This window comes from Cladophialophora carrionii (assembly GCF_000365165.1).
Source record: "Cladophialophora carrionii CBS 160.54 unplaced genomic scaffold supercont1.1, whole genome shotgun sequence".
Taxonomy (NCBI): domain Eukaryota; kingdom Fungi; phylum Ascomycota; class Eurotiomycetes; order Chaetothyriales; family Herpotrichiellaceae; genus Cladophialophora; species Cladophialophora carrionii.
In genome coordinates this window covers 4,076,272-4,098,022 of record NW_008481816.1, presented here as the reverse complement: position 1 = coordinate 4,098,022, position 21,751 = coordinate 4,076,272, and the positions used below count along the sequence as shown (strand labels likewise).

The 21,751-nt window shown below is 53.6% G+C and overlaps 7 protein-coding genes across 7 annotated transcripts; 3 read left to right on the top strand and 4 right to left on the bottom strand.

Moving 5' to 3' along the window:
• Window positions 1-1,193: 1,193 nt before the first annotated feature.
• On the bottom strand, window positions 1,194-1,658 carry G647_01455 (uncharacterized protein; the record flags this gene model as incomplete). Its single annotated transcript, XM_008724855.1, has 1 exon — window positions 1,194-1,658. The coding sequence occupies one exon, from the start codon at window positions 1,656-1,658 to the stop codon at window positions 1,194-1,196; it is 465 nt and encodes a 154-aa protein (XP_008723077.1).
• Window positions 1,659-3,077: 1,419 nt separating this feature from the next.
• Window positions 3,078-7,028, bottom strand: G647_01454 (uncharacterized protein; the record flags this gene model as incomplete). Its single annotated transcript, XM_008724854.1, has 1 exon — window positions 3,078-7,028. The coding sequence occupies one exon, from the start codon at window positions 7,026-7,028 to the stop codon at window positions 3,078-3,080; it is 3,951 nt and encodes a 1,316-aa protein (XP_008723076.1).
• Window positions 7,029-8,674: 1,646 nt separating this feature from the next.
• On the top strand, window positions 8,675-9,558 carry G647_01453 (uncharacterized protein; the record flags this gene model as incomplete). The annotated part of the gene is made up of 2 exons (XM_008724853.1): window positions 8,675-9,230; window positions 9,323-9,558. The coding sequence occupies 2 exons, from the start codon at window positions 8,675-8,677 to the stop codon at window positions 9,556-9,558; spliced, it is 792 nt and encodes a 263-aa protein (XP_008723075.1).
• Window positions 9,559-10,846: 1,288 nt separating this feature from the next.
• Window positions 10,847-12,851, top strand: G647_01452 (uncharacterized protein; the record flags this gene model as incomplete). The annotated part of the gene is made up of 5 exons (XM_008724852.1): window positions 10,847-10,882; window positions 10,930-11,167; window positions 11,213-11,403; window positions 11,455-11,569; window positions 11,620-12,851. 5 exons carry the CDS (start codon window positions 10,847-10,849, stop codon window positions 12,849-12,851), a joined length of 1,812 nt encoding a protein of 603 aa, XP_008723074.1.
• Window positions 12,852-13,314: 463 nt separating this feature from the next.
• G647_01451 (uncharacterized protein) lies at window positions 13,315-15,582 on the top strand (the record flags this gene model as incomplete). The annotated part of the gene is made up of 2 exons (XM_008724851.1): window positions 13,315-13,379; window positions 13,449-15,582. The coding sequence occupies 2 exons, from the start codon at window positions 13,315-13,317 to the stop codon at window positions 15,580-15,582; spliced, it is 2,199 nt and encodes a 732-aa protein (XP_008723073.1).
• A 1,494-nt stretch (window positions 15,583-17,076) lies between these two features.
• On the bottom strand, window positions 17,077-19,055 carry G647_01450 (uncharacterized protein; the record flags this gene model as incomplete). The annotated part of the gene is made up of 4 exons (XM_008724850.1): window positions 17,077-17,392; window positions 17,683-18,351; window positions 18,421-18,575; window positions 18,630-19,055. 4 exons carry the CDS (start codon window positions 19,053-19,055, stop codon window positions 17,077-17,079), a joined length of 1,566 nt encoding a protein of 521 aa, XP_008723072.1.
• Window positions 19,056-19,928: 873 nt separating this feature from the next.
• G647_01449 (uncharacterized protein) lies at window positions 19,929-21,617 on the bottom strand (the record flags this gene model as incomplete). The annotated part of the gene is made up of 1 exon (XM_008724849.1): window positions 19,929-21,617. The coding sequence occupies one exon, from the start codon at window positions 21,615-21,617 to the stop codon at window positions 19,929-19,931; it is 1,689 nt and encodes a 562-aa protein (XP_008723071.1).
• Window positions 21,618-21,751: the final 134 nt, after the last annotated feature.

Below are 21,751 nucleotides of genomic sequence, written 5' to 3'. Positions count from 1 at the left end.
AATCCAGGCCGCCATACTCCGTATACGGGGCCAGACGTCGTTCATACAAACTCCCTGCTACGATAGTCGCCATATCTACGGAGTATGCACAGTAAAATCGTTGGTGATTAGGCATGAGTATGAGTATGAGGATGAGGATGAGTATGACGCCGTACTCATCATGATACAGCACAAGGAGATATTGCCAGTCATTGCTTTGACGGTCCTACTATATATATATACCCTCCTACGTCAACAACCTCCACCTCGACCCCTGTTATCCACATGTCCTAAAGTGCTTAGACGGTCGATCTTACGAGGTACAGAGGTACAGAGGTACAGTAGAGGTAATAGCCGTAAATGGGAGCGCAAGTACATAGCTAGAGTGGCAGGACTGCATCGGTAGCCACGAGTCCCGCGCGTGGTATGTCTGGTACATACGTACGTACTGTATATCTGACGTGTCTGACGTGCTTGCTGTGCTGGGAAGTTGTCAGTGGCGTCCGGTTCAGGTTCAGGTTCAGGTTCAGGTTCAGGTTCAGGTTCTGTTCGACGTCTTCAGAAGCGCCAACAACATACATGTAATTACTGTCCTTGCTGTGTGTCAAGAGGGCTTTAACACGCGAGTATTCTAGCCATTAGCTCGCACTGCATGTATGCATGGATGGATGGAAGTATGTATGTATATATGTGCTTCGGCATGTCTCCCTGCCGTTGAGTGCATCCGTCCCGCTCGTCTTGCGACTGTAGACTCGCGACTTCAGAATTCAGTGCGCATTTAGAACTCGGAAAGTAAAAGACAGACAGACAGAGAGACAGACAGACAGACAGACAGACAGACAGACAGACAAATGTGTGCATGAGATTTCACTTTGGGTGTCCGAGAAAAAGCAAACTCAAGAAAATCAAGAGAATTAAGCTTGATAGCCCAGGCGATCGAGTAGATCGAATTCCGAAAGAAAGAATTGCATTGCTTTTGTGAGAGACGGTACTCCATACTCGATATGTACTCGTACTCCAGATGGAGAAGTACGCCGACGGGGCTTCTACCCAGCACTCCAGTTCCGAGACCCGATCAGTCCCAACGCACTTCCAATGCAGACATATCGTACAGGGACATTGCATTGCGCCACCATCCATACGGTTGCGAACCGTTCTGTTGCATGCGTGCACGCTCAGCACGCAACGCTGACGTACAGCACGACGCTGCGACTTTAGAACAAAATACCAGCACCGACTCCGATCCCAACCCCTGCCCCTACCACTGCGGCAGCCCAGCCCGGCACGACGATCCTCCCTCCTGCATTCCCGCCATCTGTCCCACTGGCACTCGCACTGTCACTGGCGCTTGCACCCGCGCCCGCACTCTCCGTAGCAACAGCAGAAGCACCACTCGAGGTCTCGCTTGCCCATTGGCTGGAAAGTCCGTCCACCAAACTACTATACTGGCTGGCCAGGCTGGGGTCGGTGGTCAACGAACTCACGGCCGAGACAATCTCCGAGGCTACCGACGTGATGAGCGGTTCGTTGGTGGTTTGGCTGCCGATCACGGTCGCGATGCTGGACACGGCGGAGGCAGCATCTGAGATGAGGGAGCCGAGGTCTTGAGCTGTGACGGCGGTGATCGGGCCAGTGAGGAGGATGGAGGCGAGGGGTGCGAGGAGGGCGGAGGGACGCATGGTTGGGATGCTTTTTGACGAGTGAATGGATGGAAGGATTGATGTGGGTCGAGTTGGCAGAGTTGAGGTCAAGCCTCTTGATCTAGTTGAGGTTGCGGATTGAGTCGAGTGATTGAGTGGCGCTGACGTGCAGTTGAAGCTCGTTACAGGTCAAGATGGATGATTGGTCTGACTTCACGGTTGGATTCTTGGTAATCGTAGGCACGGAGAGTAGAAGCGACGGTTAAGGAGAGTTGATGAATACGATGAAGACACGAGGGAGAGCGGTAGAGACAGACAATCAAGTGAATACTCAAGAGATGTAAATTTTCTGAAAAGTGAGCATGAACTCAGGAAGCTCACATACTTAACCACCTTCGAAAGGATTCAGAGGCAGGGAAGGGCGGATCGTCACTGGCTGTGTATGTATCCGCCTCCTCCGCATTTCGTTATCCCAAGAGTCGATCAAGGCTTTGCCGTTTCATGACGACGATCGCGTATGTTGGATGGAGTTTGAGCTTGTCTCTATCAGTCACGGTTGCGAGACCAGCCAGACACCCCGGACGCCTCCACGCAGTTGAACTGCGAGTACGAGTACCTCGTAGTGTGTTCGTCGTGCGGATTGCCTCGTATTCGCACGGCTACCTCGTAGGCCGGACACAAATTCTCCTAGCGGTGTGGATACAACGGTCTCGGATCGTGTGTTTGATCTCCATCAAGGGGTGACTCGCAGCGAAACGAGGCTCCGCATTTTTTGCGGAGGGATTGACAAGGGTGAGTGATTGTGACCCGGATATCAATCAGGGTGGCATTGACACAAATCACTTCGTCTCATGTAACTCGGCTGTTTACAACGTCCTTGGGGGTCTGTATTGCATCTTGCGTCATGGTAGTGAGCCTATGCAGAATGAGCGAGCAATGAGTTTGGAAAGAGGCAAGTTTGAGGGACAGATGAAAATGTACTGAGGGGCCGTCGGTCTTGGCGGCGTGATGGTCGCCGATTGGTCTCCCCTGAATATCTCGGGCGATCTCAATCAAACCATCACCGCAAGCGAACGAGGCTGTGCGGCGACGAACTGCAGATCGTGTTTCATCTCCTCATGCCGTCATGTACGAATAAAGTAACGTGATGGGCGGCGTGACACCCACCTAACACCACGCAATCCTATCCTCGGTCGTGTCACTTGACCCCTGCTGACGTCTTCTCACGTAGGTTGCCGACGGGGTCTGTTCCTCGTGGGCAAACCGCAAATGATTGACAGAAAGAACATTCCTTAGGACGGCGAACGAGTAATCGGAACAAAGTAGCTATAAGTCGCAATCTTTCTATCCAAATACGGAGTACAACTAATGCTATTCTCTCAACCTAAAGGCGACCTCAATTTTGAACCCTCAAAATATTTCTAGACACCTTCTTGCCTGCAATCAGTAAAAAGGACCTTAACGGACAGACCTTGACGATCCGCTCAGACTTTTGGAGCCCGAGTTTCCTCGTTGGCTGGGACGCTGCGACCCCCGTGGCGACGACATTGCTTCCTTCTCCCTAGCGAGCCTTTCATAGTACCCCTTGAGCGCTGTCTCGATATTCCAGTTCTTCGGCGTACCGCGGGCATTCCAATTCCCGGTGATATTGCGGTAACACTCTGTGGCACCTTTGCCGACGATTCCCTCCTGGTCCAGAGCCATGAGTTTGTCAATGTAGTCTTTCTTGACCGGGTTTTTCTTCCCCAGAGCTCCTATGACATCTTTAATGCCGCGATTCTGTTCGAGTTCACGGCACAGTTCAGGGACGAACATATTCTCGTAATCCTTCCGCGCTGGTAGAGGGTTTGGCCTGGGCCCTGAAGGAGCGTTCTTGACCGTTTCGTGGGGATTCTGGACGTCCTTGTGAACGGGACTCTGGAAATAACCGACCTTTGAGATGGGCGGTGTGACGACCGAGTCATTGCTGGGCGATCTCGGCGGATATGTAGGTTGGTCGTGGTCGTCTCCGCGCTCGTCTCCGTTGTCGATTCCGGGTCCGACGAGGGACCGATGGTACTCCCGCAGAAGCAAAAGTAACTCTCTCACAGCGACAATCAACGCATTGAATGCGTAACGGAAGCTCAAGAGTGTCCGTGGATGCGTATAGTCGAAGAACTGGAGCACCCGTCCATGATGGAATCGGACGTCCTGGAAAGCTCTCTTGCAGAGCTTGTACGTGGCCGGATGTGTCTTGATCGAAGGTTTGGATCTGAACTCCTCCTCCGGGATCATTTCTAGGTGCGGCTTTTGTTCCCCCTTCAGCGAGGCCAGATATTCGCCCCTCAGCTGATTGATCACGGCTGCGGTGGATTCCAGCCAGGGTATCATATTACCGACGACTTCACCGCCCGTGGTGGAATTAATCTCTCCTTGATCAAGCGAGTCAAATCCTTGCTGAATATGAACAAAGCTGTCCATAGAAAAGCGACCAATGACTGTCGCAAAGCCCCCTTCTTGATCACCAAACAGGCTTTCCACTGTGTTGTCGTCCTCAGCAGCAGGCGCTGCAGGTGGAGTTGTGGCATTCTCGCCCTGGCTCCTATAGTCATTGTGCCCGGCCTCGTCGCCGTTGTGTCCGGCGTCCGGCCCACCGGCTTGATGATCATCCTCGTAAATGATCAAAGAGTCCTCGGACTTATTGTCCACGGGTAACCCGCCGCCGTTGTCTTGCTCATGCCCCTGGTCCTCGTCAGAACTGTATCTATGCTCGTCTTCTGAACTCCATCTCTCTTCGCCGTGATTCCTGTCATAGTCGAAAGGGTATGAAGGACTAGTCGGACTCCATGCAGGACTTGGAGGCTCATATCCTGGGCAGAATCGCGAGCCTGGGCACTCGTGATGGTATTGCCCTTCAAAAGTCGGGCACGGATGGCATCTTAACCTCACTGGCGTGTCAGAACTATCAGATCTTCGCCGCAGGCTACTGCCATCACTTTGGGGAACCGAATAATCACCCGGCTGCATTTCACCCAACGGGATACGGACGCCTGCAGGACCGGGAGGGAGGTTCTCTTGGTCGTCATCTTCGTTGGTTTCATGATGCTCGTTGAGGTATGCTTCCTCCCAGCCTTCAACTGTGGCTCTCGGGGAGTTGTTCACCCGGTACTTTGATACCCGGGCATGTTCGTCCATACAGCGTTCGTACACAGGAGGCAGATGCTTGCTTTGACCAGCAACCGCAGTTTGGTCAGATGGCCTTGTGCCTGAGTGTCCGTGACTTGTCGAGATAGAAGTGAGCCTGGGCCCTCTCCCACGAGATATATACCTCATTGCCACCTCCTGAATATCGTATCCAGTCCGCGGCAAGAGCTTCAATATCTCGGCCAGATCGATGGGTATCCCACCACCATATCTGCGTCTTAATTCCCGTATACTCAAGCTGACCATTTTTCGATGGAATGCTGCCGCATCGAAGTGGTGTCGTCTGCTGAGCCCTGTTGACCAGTGCAATGGACGACCCTTTCCGCCGCGAAGTCCAGAGACCTGACCTGACGAAACCGGCTTCTGCACCCTCGCCTTTCGGCCAAGGATGGCAGATGCAGACCCCACTGGCAATGACTGCTGGTGCATGGGAAGTCGGCTGAAAGTGGGGGTCTTGATATCGGGGAGGCCACGCTTCTTTGCGATCAGCTGTTGTATCGCATGACGGATAAAGGAGAGAGGCCCAAGACTTCGTTCGGCGAATTGGGTAGGATCTCGAACGTGACGCGGAGGCCGGTCGATCAGATACTCGGGTCGAGGCCCTGCAGAGACGATTCCAGGTTGAGCCAGTTCTCGAGATATTTGCTCGTTCTGAACCACCTCATGAGCCCGTGTCTCTGGCGAAGGATACCATACGTAATCAAAGTCGCTCTTGATGCTAATGCCTTCGGGATAGGGGAAGACACGCTTCGCTGGCTTCTCCGTGATGCCGCGACTAGTGTCTAACGCGGGTGAGTATGAATTCAACGGCGAGCTCGGCTGGCTAGTGTGTTGCACGTTGGCGCGATCCTCCGTTGCAGAAGAAGCCTGAACTGAGACAGGAGAATCGAGGTACATGGGTATCATATCCCATACTCCATTGTCGTGAGGACTCCTCCATCGACTAACCATCACTGGACCGCCATTGATCTTGTTGAATCGTGCAACGGCAAAATGAAGCTTGGAAAGCGTGCTTGTTTCGAATTTCCCAGTCTTGATGAACTGCCTCAATGCATTTTTGGTGTGTTGTCCCAGAGGCGTGTCTTGGGTACGTTGAAGTGACTCGTATTTATTATCGGGGTCGATTGGACAGCTGTGAATGTAGCGGCAGTATTCGCCGACTATGCTTTCAATGCTCGCTGAATTTGCTGCCTCAGTTGTGTGATTCAGACGCTTCAACTCCCTGCGAACTTTCGGGATCTCGAAGAATAGCCGGTCACGCAAAGTGTTCGTAGGGGAGGTTGGGGCTCCTCCTTGGTCGAAGGCAGCGAACACTCTTTTCAAGCTCCGCCATATCAAAAGCCACAGCTCCTTGGCTTCGGTATCATATGTTACATCTTGGAATGCAAAGAGTAACTTCTCGGCGCGGTCGACGAGCTCTTCTGCCTGGTCTGCGGAGACAAGAAACGGGACAGTGTTGCAGGTAGAGCCCAACAGTGCTTGCAGCGAGGAACACGGCGAGACAGCGCCAACGTCCAGATCAAATAAAGTGAACTCGATTTCGTGAATCACTGTAAAGCGGTGGGTGATCCGAGCTCGGAGTTGCGCCAGCAGCCGATCGAGCTTATCGACAAGGGCCTGATATGTGGCTCGGCTCCACGTCTCAACGAATCTAGCGTAGATATCCTGGAAGTCTCTCTTTGCCCTGCCGCAGATATAAGATGAGGTAACATTTTCGAAAAGCCCAAGTGCAAGACCCAAACGGCGATTGATGAGTCTGAAGTCCGCGAGAAGACTAGCTGGTCCCTCCCTCAAGGTGGTATTTGACCAGAAATCGAAGTAGTCCGTGATTTGTTCAATTATGTTCTCAATGTCCTCTGGTGAACTTGCATAGTCAATGTCGGTCAGCTCCAGGCCTGGCGAGGTGGCCCTCTGGAGCGGTATAGATCGTGCATTTGACACGTCTTTCGCGTGTCGGTTGTTGACGGTGCGGCGTACTGCTGCAAGTTCCTCAGGTAGATTCAGCTTGTTAGCCGGGGTCAGATGAGGTTTGGTTCTAGAGCTTGGCGAGTACTGCGATCGAGGAGGAGTAAGCGGTGCGATGGTCTCCAGCTGTATGACTGTCCCATGCGTCTTTGACCGATGAGCTGGACGACCAACCCTTGTGTGTACATAAGTTGATGCAGCAGGCTTTGAAGCTCTATATGCCTGGGTTTTGCGCCGAGCGGCATAGGTACGGGGTGCCATTTTACAGGGCAGAAAGCAAAAGACGCAGACCAGGCGGGAAACAACGAAGGTAGCATGAGTAGCAACATAATAAATCAACACTCACCGCAAGACCAATTCGACAAAGGCAGATACATTCATGCCGCCGGATGCATCCACACCGGTCGGCAGCTGCATTTAGCATTTGTTCACGTTGAAAGAGGCATTGATGTATGTCGTCGACGCACGCAGACACTGCAAGCCAAAGTTCTGCTTTGAGGATAGCGCCTCGGTCATATATTGTTCCGCTCCGGTATTCGCCTAACCTGATTGCGGCAGGCATTTTGTGTGCAATCCAGTTGGTCAATGCTCGACCTTCACATGAGCGAGGTAAGATTGTTATGTTATTGGAAGGGTGGTCCTGATGCGTTGTCCCGGGAGAAAATGGATTAGGGGGTACTCGTAATCCGCCACGTTCCGCCCTCGTAGCTCAGCTGCCAGCGGGAGATGCCGTCTCCAAGCGTACGTAACCAAGCTGAAGCGTGGAATGGAAGGCGACGGATAGTACATCCTGGCAGAATGCAATGATCACAGGGTCACGGAAATCTGAATTATTAGAGCACCGATGCCGAAGCTTGAACAAGGCATTATACACCGTTCGTAAATTCGGCATGTGTCTGCTGCACCAAAGTCTGCTGCATTGGTGAGCTTCGTGAAGGCCGAGAAGATTCCGAAAGGACTGACACGCTCTTGCTAACAGTACGGGGACCGGTAGTCGCGTGCCAGGGACAGGGGTGTGTGAGAAAGGGTTCAAAGGAGGGGAGTAAGCGGGCGATTGGAGTTAGAAGTCCTGGGTAAGCAGCTTCGAGGCAGGAGGGGGTTTGGCGGTTGAGGTTGAAGCTGAAGAAGAATCGGTCTGATTGCCAGGTGTTTTCATGCTTCTACCCCACACTTTGTGCACCTGTGCCAAGGGGGAATAGGGCGTAGATCGCTGGCGGTGGGCTCTGGGGAGCCTATTAGAGTTTCCCTGACGAGCTCAAAGCCGATTCTAGGGCAACTTCAGGCCCTGGAAGCGCCGGCAAAGCCTGGGGGAGGTGTGGGAGGTGCAAAACTAATGCAGTCCGCCCTCCTAAGCCCCTAAACTTGTTACTCCTTCTGGCTCAGTATCTCAAGTCCATCGACCAATTGACAGAGTGGGATGAGTCTGGGGGCGGATTTTCCATCCAGGCAAAGAAAAGCGAAGCATCTCGAGCTGCATGACCGTGTCTGCATTCAAGCCTGCTCACCCTCCTCAAATTCTTACCAATGTAAACCGTGTTGTTTTGACCTACTCCTCTCTGCTCGTTCTTCACTCTACCTCTCTCTTCCATTCACTACTCTCTAGCCCAATCTTCCGTCCCATTCCTGACCTCCCAGAACCAGGCACCTGCGTGGATCACACAGATCTTTGTGATCGTCGCTCACCTTGCCGTTCCTTGTTCGCTCGATCCCAATCAAACGAGGCCCCCACCAGCCGCGGTCACCATACAATGACGTGACCCTTTGTCCTACTCACCGTACACCCCCCTTAAAACGCTTTCCATATCAGAGCTTCAGACACTCTTACACGGGAGTCTGCCTCCTCTTCTACGATCTCACTCCTGTACGAGCTCCGAAACAGATATTTGCACCGCCTTCGACCTCTCGACATGTCGGACCAAAATTCTCCTCCTTCTCCTTCATTTCCACAACACCGCCGCCGATCCTCGATTGTTGAGATGTTCAGTCCCCGATTAAATACCTCGTCCTCCGCAGCAGTCTCGTCCTCGCCCCCGTCTGCCGGTGTTCCTTCAACTCCCACTGTCCCACAACATCGGAGGGGTACCTCAATCACCGCCCTTGGTCTGACCACGAATCCTTCGAACCAGTCTCACTTTTCGGCCTTTGGACTGCAACGACGGGCAAGTGTCGCGACGTCCTCTGTTGCGAGCTCCCCGGATTTCAAGAACAGCTTCGGAGACGAGCCCGTAGTGCTCGAAGAGGATGACACTTCCCGGGCTGCCATTAACCCTCCACCATCGCCATCTTTTGCGAGACGGGTCAGTTTTGGCGCGCAAGCTTTAAGAGATGTCAGACTGGGAGGGAGCCCTGGTGCTTCTGGCGGTGGTAGGCGCCCCTCCTCTTCCCTTCTTACTACCCTAGATGAAAATTCCGAGAATGCCACTGCATCACATCGAGCCACGTCGGGGACGGCCAAGACTGCAGGTAAGAGTCGAGGCCTGTCCCTTCTATACTGTTGTCACCGTGCCATCAAAGACATCTCCCTCTGTAGGTCTCGATTTACTGATAATCAACAGGAGAAGGTTTCAATTGGTCTGAAGCCATTCGTGACAGAACCAAGCGCTCTCCTTCCTTTTCTTCGGGCAATCCCTTCCATCAGGGCGGCACCGCCCGGCCTCGATCTGCAAGCATCTCCAACCCCGAACCTCCCAAAGAGATTCCGAAGCCCATTGAATCACCTCCAGCCAGGATGATGAGGAAACCGGATCATCTCGGTGAAAGGATGCTACGTGGCGACTTCATGATGGACTGAATTCCCAATTGTGTAACAATATGGAATGTGGTTGATCTCGGCACATTAAACAGACTGATGATATGTGTGTTATTCGATTGGTGTGTAAGTGACGCTTTTGGGTCGAACAGGGCAGGAGCTTTTCTGAGAGCGGAACAATACCTGTAACCATTACTTTTCGGTGGTATCGTCTTTCAATCGGGTTCCACAAAACATCGTTGGAAGCAGATCAGTGTACAGGGGATTCAGGGCGAACTGTCGGAAGGAGTCAGCACCAGAGTTTCTTTCCCCACGATCGTTTTATGACTTCTGCCTTTGCACAGGAGTGGGCGACGTTAAGCATGGGAGAGATTCAGCATTGACAACAAGTTGTCACGTATGCTTGACGTTACAGCAGCCCAGATTCGGGTCTTAACGAGATCAAATGAAACGCAATTGAAGAAACATCCAGTGACTGGGTCCGTTATGCTTCGTCTGTAAGTCTACTTCGGTCTCGCCTCAGACAAACAACCTTTTATTCCTCTCTACAAGGACGAGACCACGGTCGGACAGGATGGAAGCGATTGCCTGACGAGATTCCTTGTGCCTGCTGAGTCTCCGATCTCCACCTCTCCACCTCTCTAAGCCCAGTGTTTTTCGCCGCCGACGTATCTTCATATATTTGGACTATCCAGGTGACCTCAGGGCGCCAAGGAAGAAGCCACGAACGAAGTCTGAATCACTTCCAAGCAGTTCTGAAAAGACAGCGTTGCGAGTTCTTCGAGGCTGACGCGCCGATGAAGGAGCCGCCAAGAAGCGGGACGGATGCTCGGGGCAACGACCGGGCAGCTCAGCAGCCACTCAACTCCGCTATTATCTAGCAAGCAACGGAGGCCGGAACGACATTGGTGCTACATCGTCGTGCCAGATGTATCAGACATTCACTATGATGTCCAGCGCATGACAATACTTGTATCGAGAGTTTTCCATCCTCGGATACTGTCAGTCCTTTGTGCACCTTCCGAGTGTGTAGAGCGTCGGCCTGACCAACCCACCGCCAGCATTGCGCTGCGCACCCACCAAGCGACAAACTAACGCTGTCCGACGCTGCATAGCCGGCTCTCCTTGTGGCTGTGGTACTGCTGCGCGACTCTATCCAACATGCCCTTGTGAAAACATGGCCGCCTAGCATAAACCAGGTTTCGAACCGACCTCACCCTCCTCGTAACCGGCCCGAAGCGCAGACACATCGGAACTACCTCATCACTCCAAGCCCTCCAGCTCTGCTCGTTCTGCAGACCCCTACGACCGTTGCGCTAGAAGAGAAATCATGGAGAAGATCGTGAAAGGTGCTACAAAAGTGAAGGTGAGGCTGGTCCGTAGAGCGCACGGGCAGTGCTGACGGCTGGCTAGTTGGCCGCTCCCAAGTCCAAGTATATCGAGCCCATCCTGTCTGCCACGAACGGTGGAGAGTCAGGCGTCGCCGAGGTCTTTCGAACGCTACAGCTTAGGCTGCGGGACTCGACATGGACGATTGTTTTCAAGGCCTTGATCGTGGTCCACCTCATGATCAGAGAGGGCCAACCCGAGGTCACTTTGAGATATATTGCTGAGTCGCCCAAGAGACTGGCAATTAGCAGCTTTACTGAAGGTAAGAGGCATCCTTAGCGCACTTTGTGACTCTGACGAGGAACAGGCCAGACTCAGGGCCTCAATATTCGGAGATATTCGGAGTACCTCTTGGAACGAGTGCGAGCCTATCGAGACACGAAGACGGATTTCGTCAAGTCCGGGGCTGGAAAAATGCGCCGATTGACTGTCGAGAAGGGGCTCCTGAGGCAGACTGAGGTTGTGCAGGATCAAATAGAGGCCCTCGTGCGATGCGACGTGAGCACTCTGCTTCAGACCTCGACCTGAATCTCGGCTGACGACTTGCAGTTTTTGGGCAACCATGATCCTGACAATGAGATTGCACTGACTGCGTTCCGCCTACTCACCCTTGATCTGCTAGAACTGTTCAAGGTGATGAACGAGGGCACTATCAATGTCCTAGGTACGTGAGGCGTCGGATGGTCAGAGGTCACCAGGCTGATCGAAGCACAGAGCATTATTTTGAAATGTCTCGTCCTGACGCCGAGCGGGCATTGCAGATCTACAAGACATTCGGAAGGCAGACAGAGCTTGTGGTCCAGTATCTCAGTGTGGCGAGACAGTATGAGATGCACACCCGACTGGAGGTTCCGAAGTTAAAGCATGCACCAACAACACTGACCAACGCTCTCGAGGAATACCTCCATGATGCGGACTTTGAACTGAATCGACGTCAATACTTGGCTCAGCAGGAAGCAAAGAAAACTGGAAAACCCATGTCCTCTGTCTCGACGCCCACACCGTTCGACAAGCCAACCACCAAAGAAGTGGCAACGCCGTCAGTCGCTTCCAAACCACCGCCAGTCCAAAACCAACAGAAAGGACCGGCCCCAGATCTTATCGACTTCTTCGAATCTATCGAGCAGAATCAACAGACAATGGGGCAAGCCAACTTCAACCAGCAGCCGCAATTCCAGCCGCAGTCTCAGGCCTATCAGCAAGCGCCGGCGCCTCAGCAGAGTTACAATCCATTCCTGCAGCAGCAACCGACCTACCAGAGCCAGGCTTTACCGGCGCCGCAGGCGCTGCAGACGGACTTTACAGGAGCCGGATTCGGTGGGTACGAGCCACAGCCATCACAGCAACAGATACAGTCACCGGGAGGATATCAGTTTAGTGGAGCGCTATCTTCGATTCCTCAGACCGGCTTGCCGAATTTTCAATCACAGGCACTTTCAGCACCACAGCCGTCGCCATTACAACCACAACACACATCTACAAATCCGTTCCGCCAGTCCACAATGAACACCGGAGCCATGCAGTTTTCCCCTGTCAGCCCAATTGCTCCTGCTCGAACGTCGACCAATCCATTTGCAAAGCACAACACAGGCGTAACCACAACCACTGCGCCTAACGGTGGAATGGTCCATGACCAAACGACCTTCTCACCGACCCAAGCCTCCCCACAGCAGACTTTCCCGCCGAATCCGTCCTTTCTCAACTCGCCTCCACCCCTGCAACCTCAAAGAACAGGCACAAATCCGTTCGCGAAGAATCGGCCAACCACGTCAGGTGGCCCTATCACAACCAATGTTACCGGGAGCACGAATCCATTTCGTCAGAGCGCGTTTGTGGATCAGCAAACTGGACAAGGATGGCAACACAGCAACCAGGGTACTTTCGCAGGCTTCGACGTCAATAGCGTAGACACCGTTCCGGTTTTTCCTAGGCCTGGACACAGTTAAGCATGTAGCATAATCTAATGTGAATTCCCGATTGATGAAGCTGTACTTTCGAGTGTTTGGCAAGTCAGGCAGTGTCGGACTTCCATTTCCGGAACTTCTGGGGGAATGTGGCAAAGCCTCATCCAGGTGGCACCGTCATCCGACTCCAATTTCCCGTCTCGAGCTTTCGGGCTCATTCTTCTTCACGTGCGCTGTCTCTCCCCATGACCTTTCATCTTTGGTCAAGGCACGCGTAAACACCTGATACTCGTGCCGGAGATGCATTTGTGGAAGATGATCCCGCTTCAACGCATGAGAACGCGTGCTGCAACGTGACGCGATACTGAGTGGCTCCTTCCTGCATTAATTACCACCACAAACACGTTGAGCAGGAGCATCGTCCAATGTAGGTTGCGCTTTTCCACTGAACCACCATTGACGAGTCGATGCATTGATTCTAAATCGCTGCTGATGATTTTTGAAGATGGAGGACGCCAATATCCCGAGTCTCTCCATCATTCCCTACGACAATAACCGTGAGGTTGTGCTGTAAGTCAACCTCCCGTCATCCTCCGGTCATGCGGACCAAGAGACACCATACTGAACATTTTCGATCAGCCGTCACGCAGACACTATTGTCTATCGCGATCCGCGAACAAACCAATTGGTGCCGTTCCACCAAGATGTAGAGCGCCGGCCCAGCGACTGTCCAACCTGTGGCCGACCTTGGCATCCTCAGACGGGTTCTTCCTCACCAGAACCCGAGCCGGGCTCAATGGAAGAGCAACCTAGCTTCATCACACAGGGCTACTTTGACATGCTCGCACGGAGCCTGCCTGGCTCAAATGAAACGTCAGCACCGCCGTCCCCGAGACGCCGCATCGCTCAGCCGGTACGATCACGTCTCCACCCTTTGTCCGCTGCGACATCGGGAACTCCGCCTCCGAATGCAGAATTCATTGCAAGCGCTCCGGTGCCTCCTAGCCAGGCTCACGGGATCTCCGAGACTGCTTTCTCGCCGAACTACTTTGAGAAGTTCTTCGTGGAAGAAAGGGAGCTGGGAAGGGGTGGTAAAGGAGTTGTGCTGCTGGTCAAACATGTTTTAGACGGCGTCACGCTAGGCCGTTTCGCTTGCAAACGCGTTCCGATCGGGGACGACCATGGCTGGTTGGAGAAGGTCCTGGTCGAGGTCCAGCTCTTGCAGACACTCTCGCATCAGAATCTGGTCTCGTACCGGCATGTTTGGCTGGAAGATTGCCAGATCAGCAAATTCGGGCCAAGCGTCCCTTGCGCATTTATTCTCCAGCAATACTGCAACGGGGGAGACATGCAGAATTATGTGCTTGGCTCAGCTCAAGCCTCGACGTCGACCCAAGAACTCAAGGAACGCATCAGACGGAAGTCCAGAGGAGAGTCAGAGCTACCTCGCCGGGCCAATGAGCCCAAAAAGCTGCATTTCGATGAGATCTACACGTTTTTCAGAGACATCACCTCTGGTCTGAGGCACCTTCACCACAATGGCTTCATCCACCGAGACCTGAAACCGAGCAATTGCCTCCTGCACACCGTTGGTGGCGAGACTAGGGTGCTGGTCAGCGACTTCGGTGAAGTCCAATACGAATATGCGACGCGAAAGTCCACTGGTGCCACGGGAACGATATCATACTGTGCCCCGGAGGTGCTCCGTCGCATCTCTCCTGGTGGCCCCTTTGAGAATTTTACGTCCAAGTCAGATATCTTCTCATTGGGTATGATCCTGCACTTCCTCTGCTTTGCAAATCTCCCCTACACCGCTGCCAATGTCCTACACGAGGAACGCGAAGACATTGATGCGTTGAGACAAGAAATAACTGCCTGGGGTGGCTTTGACGATCAACGCAAGCTACGCCCCGAATTGCCGGCGGCACTTTATGCCTTTCTCAAACGACTTTTGTCCCTCGAACCAGATCAGAGACCCAGTGCCGATGATGTACTTCAAGTCGTATCTTCCGGAAGGCTTGACGACATTCCTGCCGCTCGGCGAAGAAGCTCGATGGAGCCGGAAGAGTTAACTCCCGGCCGGCGAATTCAGAGACTGGATACACCACAGAAAGGAAATTCACCACAAGGCCGGCCAGGACAGGATGCTGGTCTCAGATCGAAGCGACAGAAATTTATGAGTATGAGGTCCCGATCTCAAGAGCGGAAACGCACCGAAACGACGCCGGATGACCACGGCGTTGCAAGCGACAGTGAGGTTGATGGAGAGAACTCGACACACAACGGATCTCGGTCGAACCCACGTGACTCTGGCAGACTGAAGCTGAACAGCTCAATGATCCTACGCAGCGGGAAGCGGAATTCAATATCCCTCCCGACCTCACCTCTCCAAAAATCTCCGGCGCAGTCCCCGGTTCGACGTCAACTCCTCCTCGAACACATACAATTATATGACACGCCTCCTTCATTTCTATTGCTCGACCGCATCCATGCTGTCCTCAACATGCCTGTGACTTCATCCACGAGTCGAGTTGCCATTTTGACCCTCAAACTTATAAGTACCTTACAGCCATGCCTATCACAAGGGATGAATGCGTTGATCATCTACCCAATCATGGCCCTGGCGTTGCTTGAATTCTCCATGTCGGAGCTGCGCGTGTGGAAGGCTGGATTGGCTGCTCTGCTACATGTGGTTGTGCTGACAGTGGCATGGAGGACGCATAGGCTGTGTCTGGGCCCAAGTGGTGGCTGGGTGCTCTTCGATGGCGAATGAACTCGACATAAGGCATACAAGGCCAAGCACGCGGAGGGATCTTATATTGACGAAGTACACGAATACTAATCGAGACCATTTGGCGATAAATTTTCTGGGTGATCATTCCACCATCACGTCCAACTGTGCGTCTAGTGTTTGCCGAGTGAGTAATACATGTGCTTGGATGGTGCAGAATTACACACGGATTACCAACTCGAGGTATGCTGGAAGGTATACCATGAGACCATGGCTATGCTGCGTGATATACACAACCAACAGGTATCAAGTTAGTGTGCTTGGTCACTCGCATCCTTCCACCACAGCACACTTGGATCTTCAACCGCTAACAGTCAGGAATACAAACAAGGTGTTCTGAAGAGGATTCCCTGGCGACGTTATTGACGACATCGAGCGAGACAAAAACCACTCAAACAGAGGACAATGGGGAGCAAGCGAAGTAACTGTGCTGTCAACCTCTCGAAAATCGATCCGCCGCCAAAGTTAGTATGGACCGCTTCACCATACAATGAAGTTCCGTTGTGCTCGATGGGCTGGGAACTGCAGACACCCTGCATGTATGTTTTGGCTTGCACGAAGGTGACGAGACGAATACGAGTGTACTGTAAGCACTCCTTGCCGTGACGTCGCAGCAGCAATCGGCCATTCTGCCCTGCAATTTCAGCGTGTGATCTTTTCGTGTTGCCTGTTCCTGTTGCCCTGCGGAAGTACTCGCGATACTGTACTCCGTACATCCTGTCTACTAGTCAGTGGCCTGGAGTTTTAGTGCAGGTGAAGCGGACAAGCAAGATCGAGGTTCGTTGCGTGGGGTGCTAGAGGTACCGACATATTACGTTTCATACCCTACAATCTTGGTGTAGATGAGAGGGGTCTCTAAAGAAGGGGAAGTATGCGAAGCAGGCAAATACGTATGCATACCTGCATGCGTCCGTGGGTGGGAGATCCGAGATCGTTGGCTACACTCCTACACGCGGACCGTGCACCCCCGTACTGGTTGCGAATGGGATCCCAGATACCGGGTTTCTATCCTTGACCATAGAAGCGACAGGCATCGCGAGGCTGACGGGGCAAGAGATGACGGGAAGAAGGGGAAGGGAGTAGCGAGATTAGGAAGTACGTCCTCGTGGCTCTCCACTTTCTAACGCCCACCGAGGAAGAGGAGGGGATGGTCTTCAATGCGAGGCTGTTAATTAGGTTAGGTCAGTGTTGATTCTGACATTGATGCGGCCTCGGGGCACTGAGCATCAAGCACGCACAGCGTAGGAAAGTTGAGATGCCGATGCTGGTCAGATGAGTCTACGGTATGGTGAAAGTCATGTAAGTGAGACTGAGTATTGCACCCGGTGGATATGTATGTAGGTAACGGGGAGCGTTTGATGTAAGCTGATACCGTTTAGTACCGCTCGCTCATCAAGACCCTGATCATATTGTCATTGCTTTTACATTCGTGGACCTCCTCGACCGTCGCATGCGCACTCACACTCACACTCACACTCACTGTCGTAAATCATACACCGGGTCAAACAACGCGCACCTCGCATCAATCGCACTGCTCTGAATCGACGTGTTGGTCACGCCATTTCCACCCAGATCCGCCACCACAGGCAATTGAGGCCAACCGGGTCCTTGGGTGGGGTTCTTCGCGAACCGCGCCCACGCACCCATCATGTAGGCGCTCAGTTTCTGCTCAAAGGGCGTCTGCTGGGCGTTGTTTCGGTAGGTGCCGAAGACGAGCTGGATCTCCGCCGAGTGGTAGACGCCCGCGCCGGGGAAGAGCTCGAGTTGTGGGATCGTGGCGTTGTAGAAGTATCTGATTAAGCGCAGCGGCAGATCGTGTTAGCAGAGGAGGGACACAGAGTGAGGATGCGTGTGTGTGAGAGAGAGATTGTGTGTGTGAGAGAGAGATTGTGTGTGTGTGTGAGAGATTGTTTGTGTGTGTGAGAGAGAGATTGTGTGTGTGAGAGAGAGATTGTGTGTGTGAGAGAGAGATTGTGTGTGTGAGAGAGAGAGAGATTGTGTAGGTGTGGCTTCACAGAGAATTCGAGACGACGGGCCAAGCACTGTCTCCAAGTGTACAGGACAGAGACGCAGCATACATACCTCCACGTCGGGATGCCCGCGCGCTTGGTATCCCTCAACTGCCGGGCCTGTGTGCACTGAAAGGAAAATTCGGTGTAAATCTTGGCGATTTGCTGCGAAACGTTGGCAATGCCGGGACTTCCGATCGGGTAGGCGTTCGTTATCTGACTGAGGTAGCTTTCCGGGGCGGTGGGGAGAGCAGCGGTGAGGTACTCGGTCAGGTTGGTATCGCCGTAGGTGAAGACGGTGCCTTCGTCGGCGTTTGTCCCTGCCAGGACGGGGACTTTGGCGATCTTGCCGGAAGCACGTGCCTCACTACGGTTGGCGACGAAGGTGTAGTTGTCGACCATGGCGGTGAATGCAAGGCCGAGGTGTTCGCTCGCGTTCTTGAGCGTCGTTGCAGGCAGGCCTCGCATGCATTTCAGCGCCGAGGCCGTCGTGTTACAGCCGACCGCGGCGGCGAGGGTGTTCCATGATCTGTGCGGATCCGCAACCAGAGCACGGTAGGTCCCTTGACCGGATTCTTCGATCGCGGCACGGAAAGGCGGTTTGGTTGCGAAGGAAGTTACCAGAGCATCGACCGAGAGTCCACCAGCGGATTCGCCGAAGATGGTCACTTTGGCCGGATCCCCACCGAAGGCTGCGATGTTGCGCTGGACCCAGGCGAGGGCGAATCGTTGGTCGAGGAAGCTGTATTGTATGTTAGTTTGGCACCGAGGCTTGTTGACTTTGCATCATGAATCATGAAGGAGTGTTCACCCTAGATTGTTGCCTCGAGCAGGCAGTTCAGGAGACCCAGGGAAGCCAAAGACGTTGGTGCGGTAGTTCACGGTCACGATGACAACGTCCTGGAACGCGGCAAAGTAAGAGCCATCGTACGCTGCCAGGGAGTTGGCCCCGAATGCTAGAGAGCCCTATTCAAAGACGTCAGTTCGTCATGGGGTACTCGAGGGAGTCGACGGTCTTACACCGTAAAACCAAACCATCACCGTCTTGTTCTTCCCGGTGGCCGGCGCATAGATGTTGACGTTCAAGCAGTCCTCACTCTCACCCGCCGGCGGAGGAGGAGTGTTGAACCATGAAATCGTAATGTCGTGTGCCGGGTAGGCGAATTCCTGGATACAAGCTGGCCCATACTTGGTGGCCTTGAACGGCGTCTTCCACGCCTGGGGAGCAGCTGGAGGAGCAAATCGCAGTGGCTTGGCCGCGAAAGGTACACCTAGATATTTGGTTATGTTCCGCGGAGCGCCCGGGATGGTGGTCGACACTCCTTGTACGACGCCGCTCTCGATGGTCACGGTTGGGGCACCATTGCTGCTTGGCGATGCCTGTGGTAGAGCTAGAACGGACGCAAAAAGGGAGACGATGGCTGACGAAACCTGGACGAACCTCATATCGCCTATGGGGAGACTAGGAAGCTGCTTGGTCTCCTACCTTCTTCATGGCCTGACTGTCCCATATATACATGATGCTGAAGAGGGGTTCGTTGGAGTAGGCAACAAGATCCCACTCACGGGCCTGTACCTTTCACTGTCGGCAATCAAGCAACGGCCAGGAAACCATTTTGTGGGGGAACGTCGAAGAGAATCCGGGGAAACCCTGTGATCGAGGTCGATCGCAGCAATAGGAGCCATGCCATGCCGACTGGATCAAGACACCGAGGACACCTCGGTCACGATGCGAGGACACGTCGTGTTCTCCCAATCCAGGTTTTCCATGCATCTCATCGATCCATGTGAGGTGGAACTAGAGCGAAATTCAAGAGGGGAAATAGGACCAGCCTTGCCAGAGAAGGAAGCTCATATTCGGCACACGTTGTATGAGCCTTTCAGCCAATTGCCGCTGTCTTCTTGAGTAACGAGCCTCGGCATCGTTCCGACGAGGTGTGATGGAGATATCACGCTTCAGCCATGTGTCGTGTTGCTCTTCAGGGTGACGGCACGGCCGACATTTGACGAGCTGGGGCTTTTCTTCTAGGCCTCATGGCCTTCAAAGCTTAGTATCACCTCATGGGCGTGACTCCGTCTTGACCCGACTGACGAACAGGATATGACTACCATTATTCGCACAAGGACCGCGAAAATCGGCGGAGACAAGCAGAGGAGTCAAGCGACGGAGAAACCAACGTCGTTCAAATTACTATATGTGGTATACCAGACAATTGCAGGCGCTGCAAATTCTACGCGAACCCCTTTCTCAGAATTACATCTATCACATTTGACCTCTCTTTCTCTCTCACACACATAATCTGTCCGTCGTACGCCGGCTCAGGCTTGCTGATTCATATGGCTGGGCAAATTCCAGTCCGCATAGTCGGCGTGAACAAAAGCGCGATCCACCGTCGGCACGCTCTCAAGGACGTACTGCAGACTCTCGCCGAGGTCATGACTGTCGCGTAGACTCATATTCTCATCAAGCACAATGTCGACTTCCACGTTGAGCTTGTCGCCTGTGTGATAGGCCTGCAGGCCCTGGATATGCCGAATGGGCTTCGCGAATCGCATGGCGAGGTATAGCAAGACGTTGCGCTGGTCGGCTGTTGCGGAGACGCCGCATAGATTCCGGACATGTTCGACGCTGGTTTTCGACCAGTTGAAGATGACGTAGCAGGAGAGGAGGAGCCCACCGAGCGCATCGAGCCACCATATCTGGAAGTAGAAACCGAGAAGGGGGAAGATGATGGAGAAAATATTGAAGACCACGTCTGTGGCGGCGTCTTGTGCGAGAGCTTGCACGGAGCTGTTCTTGACGAGCCGGCACCAGAACCAGCAGAAGCCCTTGATCCCGACGGTGCTCAGCATGATGGCGATGGCTGGAATGCCAAGTTCCACGACGCTGTGATCTGGCGAGAGAAGCCGGTTGAAACATTCCAGAGCGACTTGGAAGAACGAAGTTATCATTATGACGGAGAAGACGAGGACGCCCACGGGCTCGAGACGTCGTCGGCCGATCGGATACGCGTATTGGTCCTGTCGAGAAATGAGCTTGGTGGTGGTCCAGACGATGGCCGTGGAGAGGAAATCGAGGGCAGCGTCGACGAGGGAGGCGAGCACGGATAGAGACGATGTCAAGACAATGACGACGATCTTGCCGGCGAGTAAAATGATGTTGGCGACCAGGTTGATGAAGATGGCCACGGTGACAATGGGGTCGTTCGGCTCGACCCCGTTGTCGATGTCTTCGAGGTTGATTTCGGGCCATACCGAGTCTTCATGTTCCTCTCCTTCATCCGGCAGCAAGGGCGTCTGTTCGCTGGGAAGCTTGTACAGGTCCTTTGGTGTGCGTTTCAATCTTTGCTCGATGGGAGTTGGCGTGTCCGGCGCGCTCTCATCCATTGGCGCCACCACTGGGGTATTGGTGGCCGAGTTCTGTTCCTCGGAGATGGTGTTCAGGTATCCGTTCGACCGCGACCGCTGCTGGCTGTACTCCTGGATGAGATTGTGAGGCAAGGAAGAATCCAGCAGCTTGTCAATGTATATGTACTGCGTGATGAGGAAGTTGTTCCGCTCGTAATACTTTCTGATCGGCTTCTTCATCCGTTTGAGCTCCTCCTCGGTCTTGAAGTACTTGTGCCAGTGGTACCGCGGATTGCTCTGCCCTATCAACCGCATGCTGCGCATCTGGGGTGTCATGAGGATCTCCGGCCCGAGACTCATCCGCCGAGGATCGACTTCGGATGGAGGGAGGGTGCGTCGCCTGGGCGGCGACATGAAGTCCAGGTCATCATCATGTCCATGCTCTTCATCTTCGTTGGAGTGGTGGCTGTGGACGGAACCCCGTCTGGTTGTGGGCCGACGCGGCAGAGTGAAGAGGGACGCGCTCGAGCGGCTCTGGATCAGCGTGGGCAGGCGTTGTCCGCGCGTCGACAGCGTGCTGGGCTCTTCGTTGAGCGGAATGAAGCTCGACAGGCCACCCAGCTGATAATGAGGCCGTCGGGCAGAACTGGCCACGTCCATGTTTGCGGAGGAGAAATACTACGCAGCGGGCGTACGGCGGGATGTGTCGGGCTTGCGACGGAGGATCTGGCGACGCCGACAAACTCAACCGAACCTGTCGAGATGCATAGATGAGGAGCTGAGAGCTGAGACAG